Source organism: Delphinus delphis, chromosome 18 (genome assembly GCF_949987515.2).
Source record: "Delphinus delphis chromosome 18, mDelDel1.2, whole genome shotgun sequence".
Taxonomy (NCBI): domain Eukaryota; kingdom Metazoa; phylum Chordata; class Mammalia; order Artiodactyla; family Delphinidae; genus Delphinus; species Delphinus delphis.
In genome coordinates, this window is record NC_082700.1 from 1,564,904 (window position 1) to 1,581,480 (window position 16,577).

Below are 16,577 nucleotides of genomic sequence, written 5' to 3' on the forward strand. Positions count from 1 at the left end.
AACCAATACGCGAAAGGGTTTTGTGCTTATGTATTTTAACCCCTATTAATTTATTAAAATATCTTTAGGTAGCTAGGTATGTACAAGTGCACCCAAGTGTGCACACAATTATTTCCTCTTATTACAACCACAAATTACTGCATACTGTTAATTACTTTAGATTTTAAAAATGCCTTCATAACAGGAGCACAGAGGCAAAGCTGTGGACAGGGGGTGGCAGTGTTAACTGTACCAAAAGGATATTGCTTATTTTGCGCCTGTTGCACAAGCCATGGAATCTCAGAAACAGATGCTCTGAAACTGCGCTGCACCAGCTGCTGCGCACTTTGTCCGTAAATCTGAATGATCTGATGGATTTCAGGCCTTATATCATGTTTGGCTTGGGTTGTAATGGATCTTTTCAGCTTCCGCTTGGAGTTTGTGGACATAACAATACAATATGTCTAAGATAAAAGTTTTGATTAAAATGTATTTGTAGCAAATGAGCAGGGGATGAGCTGAACATTTTACCAAGCATTGACAAAACACATAAAGATACTACTTTTACAAAAAAGGTACTAAGATGCATGTCATTTCTGTTGATGTTTATAAATTAAATCACCAGTAAATAAAGTAATACATAGATTACATGATACAAAAAGGAGAGTAACGCACATATATGATTACACATTTTGGCAAATTAATTTACTATTCAATAAAGCTCTGCTTTGTGTCTGTAAACCATGAACATAGGACAAACTGTTTAAGACCTGGCAAGGACTTGCCAGAATCTCCCTCTTTGCTTTCACCTGATTCTTTGGACATATTTCATGCTCGTAAGACATCCATGCTCTCATTTAGTAATTTCTGAAGATACTTTAACAGTGAAGATTTTAAAAGATTCCGTAATAGAATCTGCTATATAATGGCTGAAAAACCAAACAGACTGTTTGCTTGTTTGTTTGTTTAAGGTAGCACCTAACATAACTAAAGTAAACAACCGCTAAATAAACAAGCTGAAGAGAATCCCCCCTTTCCCACTTCTACTGCCAGCACTGCTAGCGTTCAGCCCCTTTTCCCTTCAACTTCACCACCCTTCTCTGCCTTTAACGACAGGTGGTATCCAACGAGGATACACGCGTTTCCACATCTAGCCTTCACGTACAGGGCAAAAGCAGGATGACGCTGTGCCAGTGGATCACATACTAAGTGAGCAGAATTGTTAGCATTTGCCCAAGGCAACAGTGAGGCCTCTACCAAATACGAAGTTTTTGGGTGCATGCTTCAGAAAAATCCTTATCTTGACCCTTAAGAATTTTAGAATCTTATATGAGAAACAAAACCACTGGAAACTTATAGTTTACGGTAAGTTGTTACATACACATTTAAGGGTTGGCATGGACAGAACGAGCACTTGGGTAATCTTTCCCTTTTAAAATTTATTTGGTGGTGAATTTACTCCTGTGCTCTTTATAATCAAGAGAATAATCCTAGTTAAATCTTAACTAGGATTAGGGAAGAAAGGGAAAAAGAAGGAACAGATACTTGTAGGCTAAAATAGAGCCTGAAGTTCTGAGATGATTCAGGCAACCCTCATCTCCAAACTTGAACTGCTAGTGAAGTCCCAAAGAGTTACTCTGAATATTTGAAGACTCGGATGAACTTTGTCACCTTGTTTAGTGTGAAATTAGTTTCTAAATATTCATGGCTGTTGTTTAGATACTCTTTTAACTTATAATAAAAAAACTTCATATAGTTATATTAGTACCAATATTAAAACTGTTACTATGAAATCATCGTTTAGGCTCTGAGTTCCTGCATGACCCACCTCACTCGCATGCTAGAGGGTAAAGAGAATAAACCTGAAGACACTTTCTTGGATAATGGACCTTTATGATTTAAAGGAGAGGGATATGGTAATAGACCAAGGCATCTGTGACACTTACAAAGGTGTAAACAGGATAAGCTAGTACAACAGGGCTAACAGAAGGCACACTGGGCTAGAAAAGAGAATGTACAGTCAGAACAGAAGTGAAGTACTGGTAAAAGGGAAGAGTAAATACCATAAAGTAAAGGTAAATATTGTAAATTATCTGATCTGAGGGTAATATCCAAAACCGAAGAGTAACGCAGTGACAGGATCAAAACAGTTTACTTGAAAATAATTTTAGATATAACACCTGAAACATTTTGCAATGTAAAGAAGGACAAATATTAAGAACCTAGAAGGGACAAGAATATAACCTAAAAATTTAGAGCAGAGCCTCATAACCCCACACTACAATGCTTCCTGGTGCTTGTGACTCCTGGAAATTATAGGTGAAAACACTGTATGAGCTTTTTGGGAGACAGTACATAACTTTTATCATATTCTCAACCTATTCAAAGAATAAATGACAGGGGACTTCCCTGGCAGTCCAGTGGTTGAGAATCCGCCTTCCAATGCAGGGGACGTGGGTTCGATCCCTGGTCGGGGAACTAAGATCCCACATGCTGCGGGGCAACTAAGCCCACGTGCTGCAAACTATAGAGCCCTCACACTCTGGAACCCGTGTGCCACAACTAGAGAGAAGCCCACGTGCTGCAATGAAGAGCCCGCGCGCTACAACAAAAAGATCCCACATGCCACAACTAAGACCCAATGCAGCCAAAAATAAAAATAAATAAAATGTAAAAAAAGAATGACAAAGATGAATCAGCAAACGTGAGTAATAATATGGTAAAATACAATAACAATTAGTAAAAAGAAAAACAGCTCCAATTCTAAGCACTGCTCATGTTAGAACAGCATAGAGTTAATTAACTCTAAATAACTGAGATGATCCGTTCTCAACACATGGCTGTAGAAGACTTAAAATTGAACAGAAAAAGTTTTCTCCCGCAGGACTAAATATAAAATGAGAAAACAATTAATTCCAAGTCCTTTAAAAATGGCTTATATTTTCCAACAGCTAAAGCACATTAATTAAAATAAAAAATACACAACTGCTGTACAGCCAGAATAAAGCAAAGTACTAAAGGACATCATCATTGTACAAAAAATTCAAATAAAAGCTTGGTCTTAATCAAGTCTTATATGTGTATCTGCACAATTCTGATTTTCACATTGCTTTCTCTTTTCGCTGATATGGGCTAAAGCCATGTGGGCTGCCTTCCCCAAACCAGGCACTGCCCTATATAAGCAAGCATAATAAATACTCACAGCCTCTAACAGAGAAACAACTAAAGAGCAATACAGACGAAAAGGGCCTGGAGAGCAAGGAGACAGGGGCAAGAGGTGGTCTCCAAGAGGGTAGCGTCAGCTCACTGTCACTAGAACGACCTCTCTGCAACTACACTTATTTCTTTTTTTAAAAAATTTATTTATTTGTTTTATTTTTATTAATTAATTAATGTATTTTTTTGCGGTACGCGGGCCTCTCACTGCTGTGGCCTCTCCCGTTGCGGAGCACAGGCTCCAGAGGCACAGGCTCAGCGGCCATGGCTCATGGGCCCAGCCGCTCCGCGGCATGTGGGATCTTCCCGGACCGGGGCACGAACCCGAGTCCCCTGCATCGGCAGGCGGACTCCCAACCATTGCGCCACCAGGGAAGCCCTATTTAATTTATTTTTTGGCTGCACTGGGTCTTCAGTGCTGTGCGCTGGCTTTCTCTAGTTGCGGCGAGCAGGGGCTACTCTTCGTTGAGGTGCACAGGCTTCTCGTTGCGGTGGCTTCTCTTGTTGCGGAGCATGGGCTCTAGGCACGCAGGCTTCAGTAGTCGCAGCACATGGGCTCAGCATTTGTGGCTCGTGGGCTCTAGAGCACAGGCTCAGCAGTTGTGGCGCATGGGCTTAGTTGCTCCGCGGCATGTGGGATATTCCTGGACCAGAGCTCGAACCTGTGTCCTCAGCATTGGCAGGCGGATTCTTTTTTTTTTTTAAACATCTTTATTGGAGTATAATTGCTTTACAATGGCGTGTTCGTTTCTGCTTTATAACAAAGTGAATCAGTTATTCGTATACATATATCCCCGTATCTCCTCCCTCTTGCGTCTCCCTCCCACCCTCCCTATCCCACCCCTCTATGTGGTCACAAAGCACCGAGCTGATCTCCCTGTGCTATGTGGCTGCTTCCCACTAGCTATCTATTTAACATTTGGTAGTGTACATATGTCCATGCCACTCTCTCACTTTGTCACAGCTTACCCTTCCCCCTCCCCATATCCTCAAGTCCATTCTCTAGTAGGTCTGTGTCTTTACTCCCATCCTGGCAGGCAGATTCTTAACCACTGCACCAACAGGGAAGTCCCCACACTTATTTCTTAACTTCACAGCCATTGGCTATATTTCTGTAACATGAGAGAACGATAGTTGTTAATACCTTAACACTGCCTTGCAAAGTTTTAAATAAGTTTTAATCAAAACCTTCTCACTCAAGATACAACACCCAAAACTTTAACAGTAACTAGTCTTTTCAAGTGATGAAGAGGCAAAATGGTTCTTGTGTGTTTCTTTTTGCCACTTTTCCTAAATTTTCTATAACATATGCATATCTCAACAAGAAAAAAGCCAACTTAAGTAAGTAATCTTTAAGAATTAAGAAAGAGCCAACAGCTGGAACTCCCTTCCTAATATATTTCAAGAAATTTCAATAACCATAATGAAACAGCATTTCTTTAGGGTTTTAAGGAGCAATCTTTTCATGACTGTAATTGAAGACGGATTTAATCACTGCCTAATGGCAGTACTAATAAAATACAAAGTCCTAATTTAAAAACAAAACAGTTGCAATATTAAAGTCAAGCTTCAATTACAAATAAAATATGGTTAGTATTAAGTTTTTAAGAAAGAAAAGTGTCTCTGGCTCACAGGATAACCCTCACTGTCATCTTTCCACTGCAGCAGTTCCTGGTTAAACCGCAATGTTCCCTTATCACCACCCCCTCCTGCTGCTCACTAAAGTAGCTCACTCGAGAGGAGCTCAGCCTTTCACATCATACTTCAGCGCAAGCGGGACTGTCACTGGAGGAACGTTAGGAGGTGTTCAGCTGTTCACTGTCTCTCCTTGGCAGCTGCCGAAGCCACGCACTTAGAGCAGGATGTACCACAAGAGCAGGCTCCTGACCCTGACTTCAGCCCTGGACCAAATCCCAGCATTCCAGAACTCCCCACCAATGTGGGTCTGAACAGAGGCAGAAGCCCTACTAGGGATCTGCTTCTGATCTGAGCGGGCTCTTAATTGGTCAACTATGACCAAATTTAAACTGAAAAAGATTTTGTCTTTAGAACACCTAATAGTGTGATTTAATCTCTTGGTATTTATACTCTGCACACACTCAAAAACATAGAAACCCCATTTATAATTTCTTATTATGTATAATCTTCTAATTGTGCATACTAGCAAATGAGAAGAATGACTGATATTCCCAAATAGCAGATAGACTAAGCCAATCATACTTTGCTTTGGAATATCTACTGATAAAACAATTTGTGGAAAAACACTGTGCTTTCCTATTTAAGGTTCATTTTATCTAATTTTAAAAATGGTTTGCATGTCTAGGGCACCCAGCAGTCAAGTGATGAGGACAGAGGAGGGAGCCTCCTGGAACTATGCTTGTGTAGCAGGAAACACTGCGGCTGCACAACTGCTACCACAGGCACATCAATCATACAATACACATGTGGATAAACTGAAGATTTTATAAGGCTGTATTTCTTTTTTTTTTTGTCTTCTTCTTTTTTTTTTTTTTTTGTGGTACGCGGGCCTCTCACTGTTGTGGCCTCGCCCGTTGCAGAGCACAGGCTCTGGACGTGCAGGCTCAGCGGCCATGGCTCATGGGCCCAGCCGCTCCGCGGCACCTGGCATCTTCCCGGACCGGGGCACAAACCCGTGTCCCCTGCATCGGCAGGTGGACTCCCAACCACTGCGCCACCAGGGAAGCCCCAAGGCTGTACTTCTTAATGGAGAGTAATCACAACTTTTATTCTGCGTACCACACATTCATGAAACTTTCACAGATGTCAGTGAAAAGTTTCTATATAGACTAGGGTGTGCTTAAATATAGGATCCACTAAGTATTATTTCTATATTGAAATTATTTATAATCTGAAACATTTAACTATCTTTTTTATGGAGAGTACATTAAGAGAAGATATCTGCTATGGCTTACTTTACCAAATATTTACCACTTTTTAAACTGTAAATTTTAAGTTCATATACTCTACTATTGATGGCTTAGGATATGTTTATGCACTGTTACAATTCATAAAACTCCAAACTCACAGTAACAAAAGCATTAATTTGAATGCATTATCTACCAGAACATATGCTTTATAGAATAAGAGTAAATAGTAATTTTTTACTCACGTTCAGCTAAATAAATATAATTGCAAAAGGAAAGATTAAAAAATGCTTCTGCTTTTACATTACAATTTGTTTTTCTTCCCTTCTTGGCCCCCTTGTCCCCCCTCCCCAAGAAGCACCTCCACAGATTTGCAGTAAGATACAGAAAGAGTGTCATATCACACAAGGAAGGAAAGTAAGACAACCTCTCATTCATGCAGGACAAATAGCTATGCCAAAAGCACAAATTACATCTAATTAGAGGGTATAACTTTGTCATCTTTTTTTTCATAATCTGGCCATTTACACACTTTGATTTTTGACTTCCATTTGGGTTTACTAACATCAAAGCTTTGTCATCACTTATATGTTTCCAGAGACATTTTTACCTGAGGCAATAAAGTATAAAAACTTCTTTGCATTCTTGCTGTACTGCTGTAAGAAAGCTTTAGTCTTCATTAGGCTTACAATGTTTCACGGTTATTAAACTTCTGTATGTTGCTATAAAGTTCATTGCCCTTGGCATACCAATTTTAAATGTACTATCGTTAAACCCAATGCACTGCACACAAATACACTCCAACCAAGCAGACTCCAATATATTATTGTTTTACTCTTGCTAAAGTCTTACTAATGTCCTTTTCTTCCCTTTTCACAAAAATAATGACCGCAAATATATTCAGACAACTCGAAATAAAAGAAAGCAATGCCAACTTAATTTTATGAATTGTTTAGGGCTCTTATAGCAAATTAAAATAGTTCCATCTCATTAAATACATTATTTGAGCTTTTAAAATACTCATTGATATGCAATAGAAAAAGAGTCCTGCATCTAATGACACTTGCAAAATCGCTTTCCCAGTTAACATATTTCTGTTTGACTATTTAAACATGATGATCCACATTCCTTGCTTTTATTTATTTAAAATTTGTGATCACCATTTGTTTCAGTCAGGTTGTACTCACAAAATGTGAGTTCAAAATGTGAATTTAAATAATATCAAAGAAACACCACATTTGATGTTCTCTTACTATTTTAGAATTTTAAAATTTAATGCCACGATGCAATATATTCTCATTAAACTCATAACACCAGGGCTTCTTTTGTTTTAGACATTAAAATTAATTAATTAATTAATCTTTGGCTGCATTGGATCTTCGCTGCTGTGTGCGGGCTTTCTCTAGTTGAGGCGAGCAGGGGCTACTCTTCGTTGCGGTGCGTGGGCTTCTCATTGCGGTGGCTTCTCTTGTTGCAGAGCACGGGCTCTAGGTGCGTGGGCTTCAGTAGTTGTGGCTCGCGGGCTCTAGAACACAGGCTCAGTAGTTGTGGTGCACGGGCTTAGCTGCTCCGCGGCGTGTGGGATCTTCCCGGATCAGGACTCGAACCCGTGTCCGCTGCACTGGCAGGCATATTCTTAACCACTGCGCCACCAGGGAAGCCCAAGGCTTCTTAAAAATAGTTCGTTAGGTAATATTTTTTAGCTACATTAGAAAAACTCACCAAAAGCAAGCCATCAGAAGTTTGTGGCCAGTGGTCCTATATTCGTCCTAACTACTGTTTCAAAGCTCTCATTCTTCATGAACGGCGTTAAACCCGTCGCTCCCTCCCTCTCTGGGTTTTCTCTCGGGCAGCAGTCATTACTGCTATGACCCTTCTGACCCGCCCACGTTTCCCTGATTCTACCTCCTAGTTTTCCGGAGCAGCTCACCATCAGGGTCTCCTGTCTACAGCCAGCTGGTAGGGTTAACCATGCCCTCTGCTTTCACTCCTGTCAGGTTGAAGGAGGAAAACTTGTTAGTCTCAAAGCCCAACCTTCTACCTGGGGTCTGACTCCAGGTAACCTCCTTCCTCAAAGACCTCCACCTATAATCACCCCCACAGAGCTGGACCAATTTTTGCCTCCTTATTATATCATTCTCCCAGCCAGCGTCTCTTTTAATACCCTTTATAGCAACACTTCTAGAAAGAAGCATCTCTATTCACTTTCTTTGCTTCCTCACTTCAGTCTCTCCTCAACACATTCCAATTAAATTTGCCCCCAGTATTTCACTGAAATGCCTTTTGTCAAGGTTACCAACAACTCCCCTACTGCCACACCCGAAGCTCAACTGTCTGTCCTCACCCTCTCAGTAGCAACAGACTTAAGTGAGTTACAGATTCGAAGCAATCCCTATCAAAATCTCAATGACATTTTTTATGGAAATAGAAAAAAAATCCTAAAATTCATATAGAACCACAAAAGACAGTGAAGAGTCAAAGCAATCTTGAGTGAGAAGAACAAATCTGGACGCATCACACTTCCTGATTTCAAAATCTATTCCAAACCTACAGTAATAAAACCAGAAGTAGCAGGTGCTGAAAAGTATGGTGCTGGCATAAAAACAGATAATACGGACCAATGGAACAGAAAAAGAGACCAGAAGTAAATTCATGCATTTACAGTCAACTGATCTTCAGTAAGGGTGCCTAGAACACGCAATGGGTAAAGGCTAGTCTCTTCAAATAATGGTGTTGGGAAAACTGGACAGCCACATGCAGAAGAATGAACTGGACCCTCATCTCACACCTTATACAAAAATTAACTCAAAATGGGTTAAAGACTTAAATGTAAGAACCAAAACAGTAAAACTATGAGATGAAAATATAGGGAAAACTTCTTGACATTGGTCTGGGCAATGATCTTTTTTTTTGGATATGACACCAAAAACACAGGGAACAAAAGCAAAAATTCTCAAGGCTACATCAAACTAAAAAGCTTCTGCACAGCAAAGGAAACAATCAACAGAGTCAAAGACAACCTATGGAATGGGAGAAAATATTTATAAACCATACATCTGATAAGAGGTTAATATCCAAAATATTGAGGGAACTCAAGTCGATGGCAAAAAAAATAAAACAAAAAAACCTTGATTAGAAAATGGGCAAAGGATCTGATTAGCATTTTTAAAAAGAAGACATACAAAAGACCAACAGATAAATGAAACAGTGCTGACAATCACGAATCATCAGGGAAGTGCAAATCAGAACCACAGTGAGGTATCACCTCCCACCTGTCAGAATGGCTATTATCAAAGAGACAAGAGATAAGTGCTGGTGAGGATTGGAGAAAAGGCAACCCTCAGGCACTGCTGGTGGCAGTGGAAATTGGTGAAGCCACTGTGGAAAATCCCTCAAAAAATGAACACTACAACTACCGTATGATCCAGCAGTCCTGCTTCTGGGTATGTATCTAAAGGAAGTGAAATCGCTATCTCTGAGAGACATCTGCACTCCCTGGAGTGCACTCCAGGGCCACTGCAGCTTTATTCACAAGAGCCAAGCTATGGAAAGAACCTGTTTGCATCAGCAGATAATGGATAAAGACAATATCGATACACACCCTTACCCACAAGATGGAACACTATTCAGCCCTGAAAAAGGAAATCCTGCCATTTGTAACAACATGGATGAACCTGGAGGACATTATGCTCAGTGAAATAAGCCAGATACAGACAGACAGATACTACATGGCTCACTCATCTGTGAAATGTGAAGAGTCAAGCTCACAGAAGAACGAAGTAGAATGGTGGTTGCCAGAGGCTGGGGCATGAGGAGATGCTGATCAAAGGGTAGAAGTGTCAGTTATGCAGGATGAATAAGTCCTGGAGATCTAGTAGACAGCATGATGACTATACATATACACCATACATACAATACTATATCATATGCTTGAGGTCTAGATCTTAGACCTCAAGAGGGTAGATCTTAAGTGTTCTCACCAACCCCCCCACCCCCCCCAATGGTAACTTCATGAGGTGATGGATGCTAATTAGCTTGACTGTGTTGATGATCTCTGTTACACAAAGAAAACATCAAGTTGTACACCTTGAATATATACAGTACACCTCAATAAAACTGAAGGATAAACAAAACAAAAACCCCTTCCAGGAGTGCTTTTAAAAATCTGGGAACGGGAGGGACTGCATTCTCCAGCCGCCTCTCTTGGGCATTGCTCCATCCGATGCCGCCTCTGCTTAAACCACAGGAGCCGTGTGTAACTCTGCCCAAGCCCTGAGAATATACCAGACTTTAGACTGGGTGGGAGGTGGGGAGATCAACAGGTTGTAAGAGAACACACCCTTTCCAGTCCCGTACCCAGACTTGCCTGTGTGCTCTAAATTCTCCTGCCCTCAGGCAAGCAGCCCGCCCTCACCAGTGGAGCCTGAGCCACACTCACGTCCTTAGGGGGCTGACTCTTCACGGGAAACACTGGCCACGCAAACCCAAACCATTCTCCCCCAAGAGGAATTCAGCCAGTTGTTAACAGACAGACCTTGTTGTATTTAAATCTTTAGTCAGTGTAATCAATACTACACAAAGTGTGTGTCATGCATTTAACTACAATATCAAAATATAGTGTCTATTAATACAGTTGGTTTTAGCCATATGTCAGGATTATTTTCCAAATTTAAAAATAATTTAATTGGCTTGAGGTTTAAAAGTTGAAGCATCTAAATAATTCGAATGAAAATGCAATTAATTTTATTCTAAAATTTATTCTGATTTTTAATGTGATAGCTCAGGACAAAAGCTTGCTGTATAAAGACAGATATAAACATTAACAATATGAATTAAAATTAAATATCATACACAGTAATAGGTGAAATGGACCCACCTTTAAACTTTTGAGACAAAGGTATACCAATTATTGTTTCATTATAGATTTCATCAATTTATTTACCCATTCAATAAATACTTAGCACACCTACTATGCACAAGACTCTTTTCTAGGCTCCTGGGATATAGCAGAAAAGAGCAAGGTTTCTTATTTACTTAGAAGGTTTCTTTACAAGGTTTCCTACTGGGAAAATGGCATATGTCTCTATGACTCTAAGTGTGTAATTGAGTATACATAGGACATTTAGTAATTGAGCTGATTCTGAACATTTCTAGAAACTGCCTGCCTATTATTTCTACGAAGACTAATCAAACCAAAGTTAGACAAGGTCACTTCATTACATAGTGCAGTTCATTCATTTACTCTTTGGATAAACATTTATTATGTGCCATTGTGTGACTGTGAATGTTTCAGGCACCAAGAATATAGAGATGAAAAAGATAAGAGGCCATTCTTCTGGGGGAGACAAAATAAACAAGTAGATAAAATAATTTCAGGGAGTGATAAGTTCTACAAAAGAAAAGAAAAATGAATTAAATGTTAAGAAACGCTTCCAAGGATTTATAAATACAAATTTAAATAAACATATCAAAGGGAATCTGATACTTATGAATCTACAGAATAAAAAATTTGGATTTATTTAGAATAAAAAGCATTTATACAGTATTATAGACTAGGTTATATAAAACAATTCTACCTTAAACATGGTGGACAAATTTTTCATTAAAAAGCAAACCAAAAAAATCCTATTATGAAGTCAGGGAAACATATATTCAATATCACATATAATTTGAAAATTAATATAAGGCCAAAAATTATAAAAATTTAGAGAATAAATGAAATACTCATTCAACAAATCAATAAGAACAAATAAAATATTATCACTGCTGTCACCTGCAAACTGTAATGCATTTAACTTTGGCTTTATGGTTTTCTCTTTAGTTTTTCTCCCCCCTCAGTTTTAGGCCTTATTTACAAGGATTTATAATATCAAAATGATTCAGAAAAGCTTTACTTTTAAGTCTGATCTTACATGCCATTGAGGATTTACTTAGTAATATGGAAATGTTTGTTTTCATCAGTTTTTGGTTTACCAATATATTATTTCTAGCTTGCAATAGCAAAATACAGTAATAGCAAAAAAACTTTTACATAGTATTGAAATTCCTGCAGGAAGATTATTTTGCCATTGCAACTTGAAAACTCTAGAGCTCCTGTTTCTCCATGAAATAACTTTCTATATTTTTTAATACACCAAGGTTTATTAAGAATGCAGCTATCCTTTTAAGGCAGAATGGACTGGAATAATAGAATAATTTTGTCTTCTCTCTTCTATCATTTATCTGATTTTACTATGCCAGAATCAAATATAATAATACTTAAAGAGAGTAATACTAAAATCTAGAACAGTTTTCAAATATACTTAAGTGTTTCAGAGGAAGCAGCTTACATACAAGTAACTGACAGGCTGACATGCTCTAAAGCAAGTCATGCCCTAAAGGATATCTGTAGGAGCAATATGTTGTCCAGATGTAATCACTTGTTCAGGACTCCTGTAGCGATCCCCCGCTTCAGGCCACTTCGCTTTCACCAAATTCACCAAAGACCTACATAGTACTCGCTCCCGCTAACCCAAAGAAACTGGAGATTTTCGCTTTTAGGAAAAAAGGCAAAAATCGAAAAAATTGCTCAGCCTTTGTTTTTCAGCGACCCATTAAAGGGGCAGCGCACAGCCCAGGCAGCAAGAGCGGCCCTGGGGACTACACTCAGCATCTCAGCATCAGATGCCAGAGCTCTGAATTGTGTCTGTGAGCATCTGTGCTTCATCTCCATTTATTTTGTGCATCCGTTAGCAAGACGTGTCCTAACGGCTCCTTCACTTTATGCCATTTCGGCTTACAAAAGGTTTCACAGGAATGCTCTACTTTTGGATAGTGGGGGAGAACCTGCATATTTTCTGAAACAATACAATTACATTTTACACAAGACTCCTGCAACTTAGACTCTGCAAATTTATCTTCTAAACTTCTTTCAAATTCATCCACTAATTTAGCCATCACCAACTCTCTCCTGAATTATTTCAACAGCTCCTGACCTCACTTTCAATCCACTCCCTTCACTAAAGTCTCCATACTCTTTCCAAAGGTCCAAGTCAAATCTGCAATATAGTAATATGTGTAATTCTTGATTTATGCGTTAAATAACATGATATGGTGGCATGTTTAATAAGCACTGTAATTTCAAAGAAGTGATACTTTGAGATATCTGTAACAACTGTATCAGAATAGGAAAAGATCTGAGGTTGAGGTTGTTACACTGTCAGTTACTGTTAATACTTCTGTAGCTAGTTGCCTACATTCACAATTGAAGAAAATGTTAAGTTATAGGTCAAAGAAAACAAAAATGTAATCTTTTTCTATTTAAATTCAAAGACTCCCTGAATTCTATGCCTGTATTCTTGGGGGACCATGAAGGTTAAGAAGCCCTATGATGGCTCCCTGCTGTCCTCAGGATAAAAATTTCTTCATGACCTGATTCCCTGCCACCTCTACCTGTTCTGAACCTCATCGTGTACAGCTCTCATCCTACTGAGTCCAACTCCTCCCACCAGACCTTTGCAACATTGTTCCCTTGCGTGCAGTGTTCCTCTCCTTCTCTCTGCCCAGCAAACTCCATTCATCCCACAGGCATCAGTTTACAGGTCACTGCTCAGGAACCCAAGCTTGTGGGAGGGGCTCTTCCAGGTGCCCCCAGAGCACCCAGCACTTACCACCACTATCGCCCTGTATTAAAATTGCCCCCCGCACTAAACTGTAAGCACTTGAACCGTGTCTTGAATTCCCCACTCCTTGCATACTGCCTGGCACACAGGTAGCACTTCAATAATTGTGGAAAGAAGAAAGAAGGGAAATGCCAAAATATCTGCTGTTTCATGAGCTTGAATTCTACCCTTAATTCCTGACTGACCCTCACAAATGCAAGCGCTGGTCACAATGGAAATCTGAAGCGTATGAGTCAGTGAGTATAAATTCACTATTTTTATTGGAAAAATCACTTACTGTGATGACTGAAAATGAAGGACATTATCACTATTACTAAGTCCATGTCAGGAAGACTGTACCACCTTGCAATGCTAAGTAAAATAACTATGTAATACATAAAAGTGTATCAAGAGCACATCTATCTCAGCAGTTTTCGACCATGCACACATGACTCCAAAGCGGCGGTGGTGCTGACGGCCGGGGCGGCGGCGGGATTGACAGGCCCTCTCTTAGGGAAATGTTACCCCAGTCAGTGAGGTGGAGGGAGTTTTCAAACTACAGGCCCCTCAATTCCTGCTGTATTCAGCCACTGCTGCTGAGAGGAAGCTGAGGTCGTCTTCAAGGCCACTGGGGTGGCAAAAGGACGAAAATCACTGTTTTAATCAAAGTCGTCCAACAGCAGATCAAGCAAATGCTGTGTCAACAGACCTTGTAAACCCACTGATCATACAATGGTTTCTGTATTACTTTAGCTGGGCTGCAAGTACCAAAGGTTGCAGGGAGGGAAGGGAGCTGGGGAGAATTCAAAACACCACACTGGTGTAAAGTTTTAGCGTCCTGTCAGGAATTGAAAACACAAAGAGGCTAGCAGTGGGCCAGAAAAACACAGTGACAAGGATGGACTGAACCCGGAATCCACAAATTGCTGAGGGGGTAAAACCGAAGCCATTTCTGGGCACACGGAGTGAACCCCTTTGATAGACAGTGTGTCTGAGTAGCGCTAGGTCAGAGCGTGACGACAGATGGCTCTGCGCGACAAAATTTAAAAATGTGGATTTCGTCCTAGGAGCACGAGGCACTAATGGTTTCTGAAGAAGCGTATGTCATGTAGTTAAAGTGATACTCTTGGGAAGATTAAACAGGATGAGTTAAGTGGTTGAGAACAGAGGCAGAGAAACCGAAGATGGATAATAAACTTAATTGCTTGACACAAAATGAACAAAAATACTATAAAACACCGTTAGACAGATCCTTCCACCTGTAATCAGAACTGGTGTGAGAATGGGGGGAGAGTTATTGCCCGTTTTAACATTGTGGCCTCTTAATTGCATACAAGTAAACATACTGTATGTCAATACCTAACTTTAATTCGCAAGGCCTGCTTTCCTCTCTTTGGTTGTATATGACCGTTGAGTTTTTCAGAACTCAAGGCACTTAGAAAGGCATAATGTAAATCTAACCAACAGAAAAAGAATACTGCTTTTAATTTTCAAAAATATTCACACAAACTTAAAAGAATTAAAATGTCCTTTAAATATTTAAAAAGTAGTACTCTTTTTCAAATGTTTTGCGTGACAATTTGATATTGAACCAGGGAACATGACCTTTACTTTCAAACATGGTAGTTTTAAAAGAAACGTCTTTTGTGTGGTACTCAGAGTCCGCGGAAGCATGAAGGTTTACGACATGTGATACTGTTCCTGACAGTTGACCATCAAACCTGGCAAGCATCGACCAGCCGATTGCCTCTTTTATTATTAAAAAGGTCACCTGTTAGGACAGCTGGACCACGGGGCGCAGCTGCGGGCCCGGGCGCACGGGACACGCCCCCACCGTCCCCGCGGGTCCCTGGCGCAGGCTGCCGGGGTCCGCCCCAGCCCCCCACTCTTCACCCGCACCCTCCACCCGCCGGGCGTCCGAGGACTGAGGGGCGCGGCGGGGCTGCCGCACGGGGCCCGTCCCGTACCTGGGCTACCACGGTGAGGCCGCCCTGGGGCGCCGCCATGTTCACGCGGCCGTGGTACCATGTTGCTCCTGCTCCCGCCAGGGCCACGCCGACCACTGCCGCCGCCACGGGCCCGGAGTTTGGCCAGGCCCGCCGGCCGGCAGCCAGCCCGCGCCGCAGCCTTCCGCCCCAGGCCGCCAGCCGCGCGCCGCCCACCGCCGCCGCCATTTTTGCGGAAGCGCCCAGTCGCTGCGTTCGCGTCGCTTCCCACAGCGGCCCGAAAACTCGCCCGCGGCCGCGGTGTCGCGAGACCCAGGCAGTCTCCGTCCCGCCCCCGAGCCCACGCGCTGTGCTGAGGGCGGGACGGGGCGGGGCCTCGGGGAGGGGCGGGGCCTTGTAGGGGCGGTGCGCAGTGTCCGGGAGGGAGTGGGCACGCCGCCGGGTGTAGCACCAGGATCGCCGTGCCGTGTGAGGGGGCGCGTGTCCTGTGGGGCCAGGGCCGGGCGGGGGTCAAGGGCCTGGGGCCGGGGTCGCGCGAGGCGGCTGGCTGGCTGGCACCGGGCGGCGGTCGCGGTGAGCCGGGAGCCGCTTTCTCGGGGGGCGTGATCAAGGCGGTGCGACAGGGTCCCTGGTGTTGGGCGCTGACGGACACGCCCTGCGGGTCCTGGGAACCGGGTCGGCTCGGCAAACAACGGGCTGCGTTCCGAATCACTTACCTGAGTCAGAAAGCTGCTCAAGCTCTACATGTTTCCGCACAGGCCTCGAGGACACAACCTGGTTTAAAAATATTGTATTCTATTGTCTCACTGTGGCAGCTAAGAAAACTTTTTAAAAAATGTATTTTTCAGTTGGTGAAATATACATAACACTATCATCTTAACCGTCTTTTAGCTCACAGTTCGGTGGTATCA

The 16,577-nt window shown here is 41.7% G+C and overlaps 1 protein-coding gene across 1 annotated transcript in view; it reads right to left on the bottom strand.

Moving 5' to 3' along the window:
• The window catches only part of MICU2 (mitochondrial calcium uptake 2), an 84,169-nt gene extending 68,231 nt beyond the window's left edge, over window positions 1-15,938 (bottom strand). Inside the window, exon 1 of the mRNA XM_059995619.1 lies at window positions 15,688-15,938. Within this exon, the coding sequence (XP_059851602.1) occupies window positions 15,688-15,894 (207 nt within the window). The 5' untranslated portion in view covers window positions 15,895-15,938. The remainder of the gene's footprint in view (window positions 1-15,687) is intronic.
• Between the last annotated feature and the right edge of the window lie 639 nt (window positions 15,939-16,577).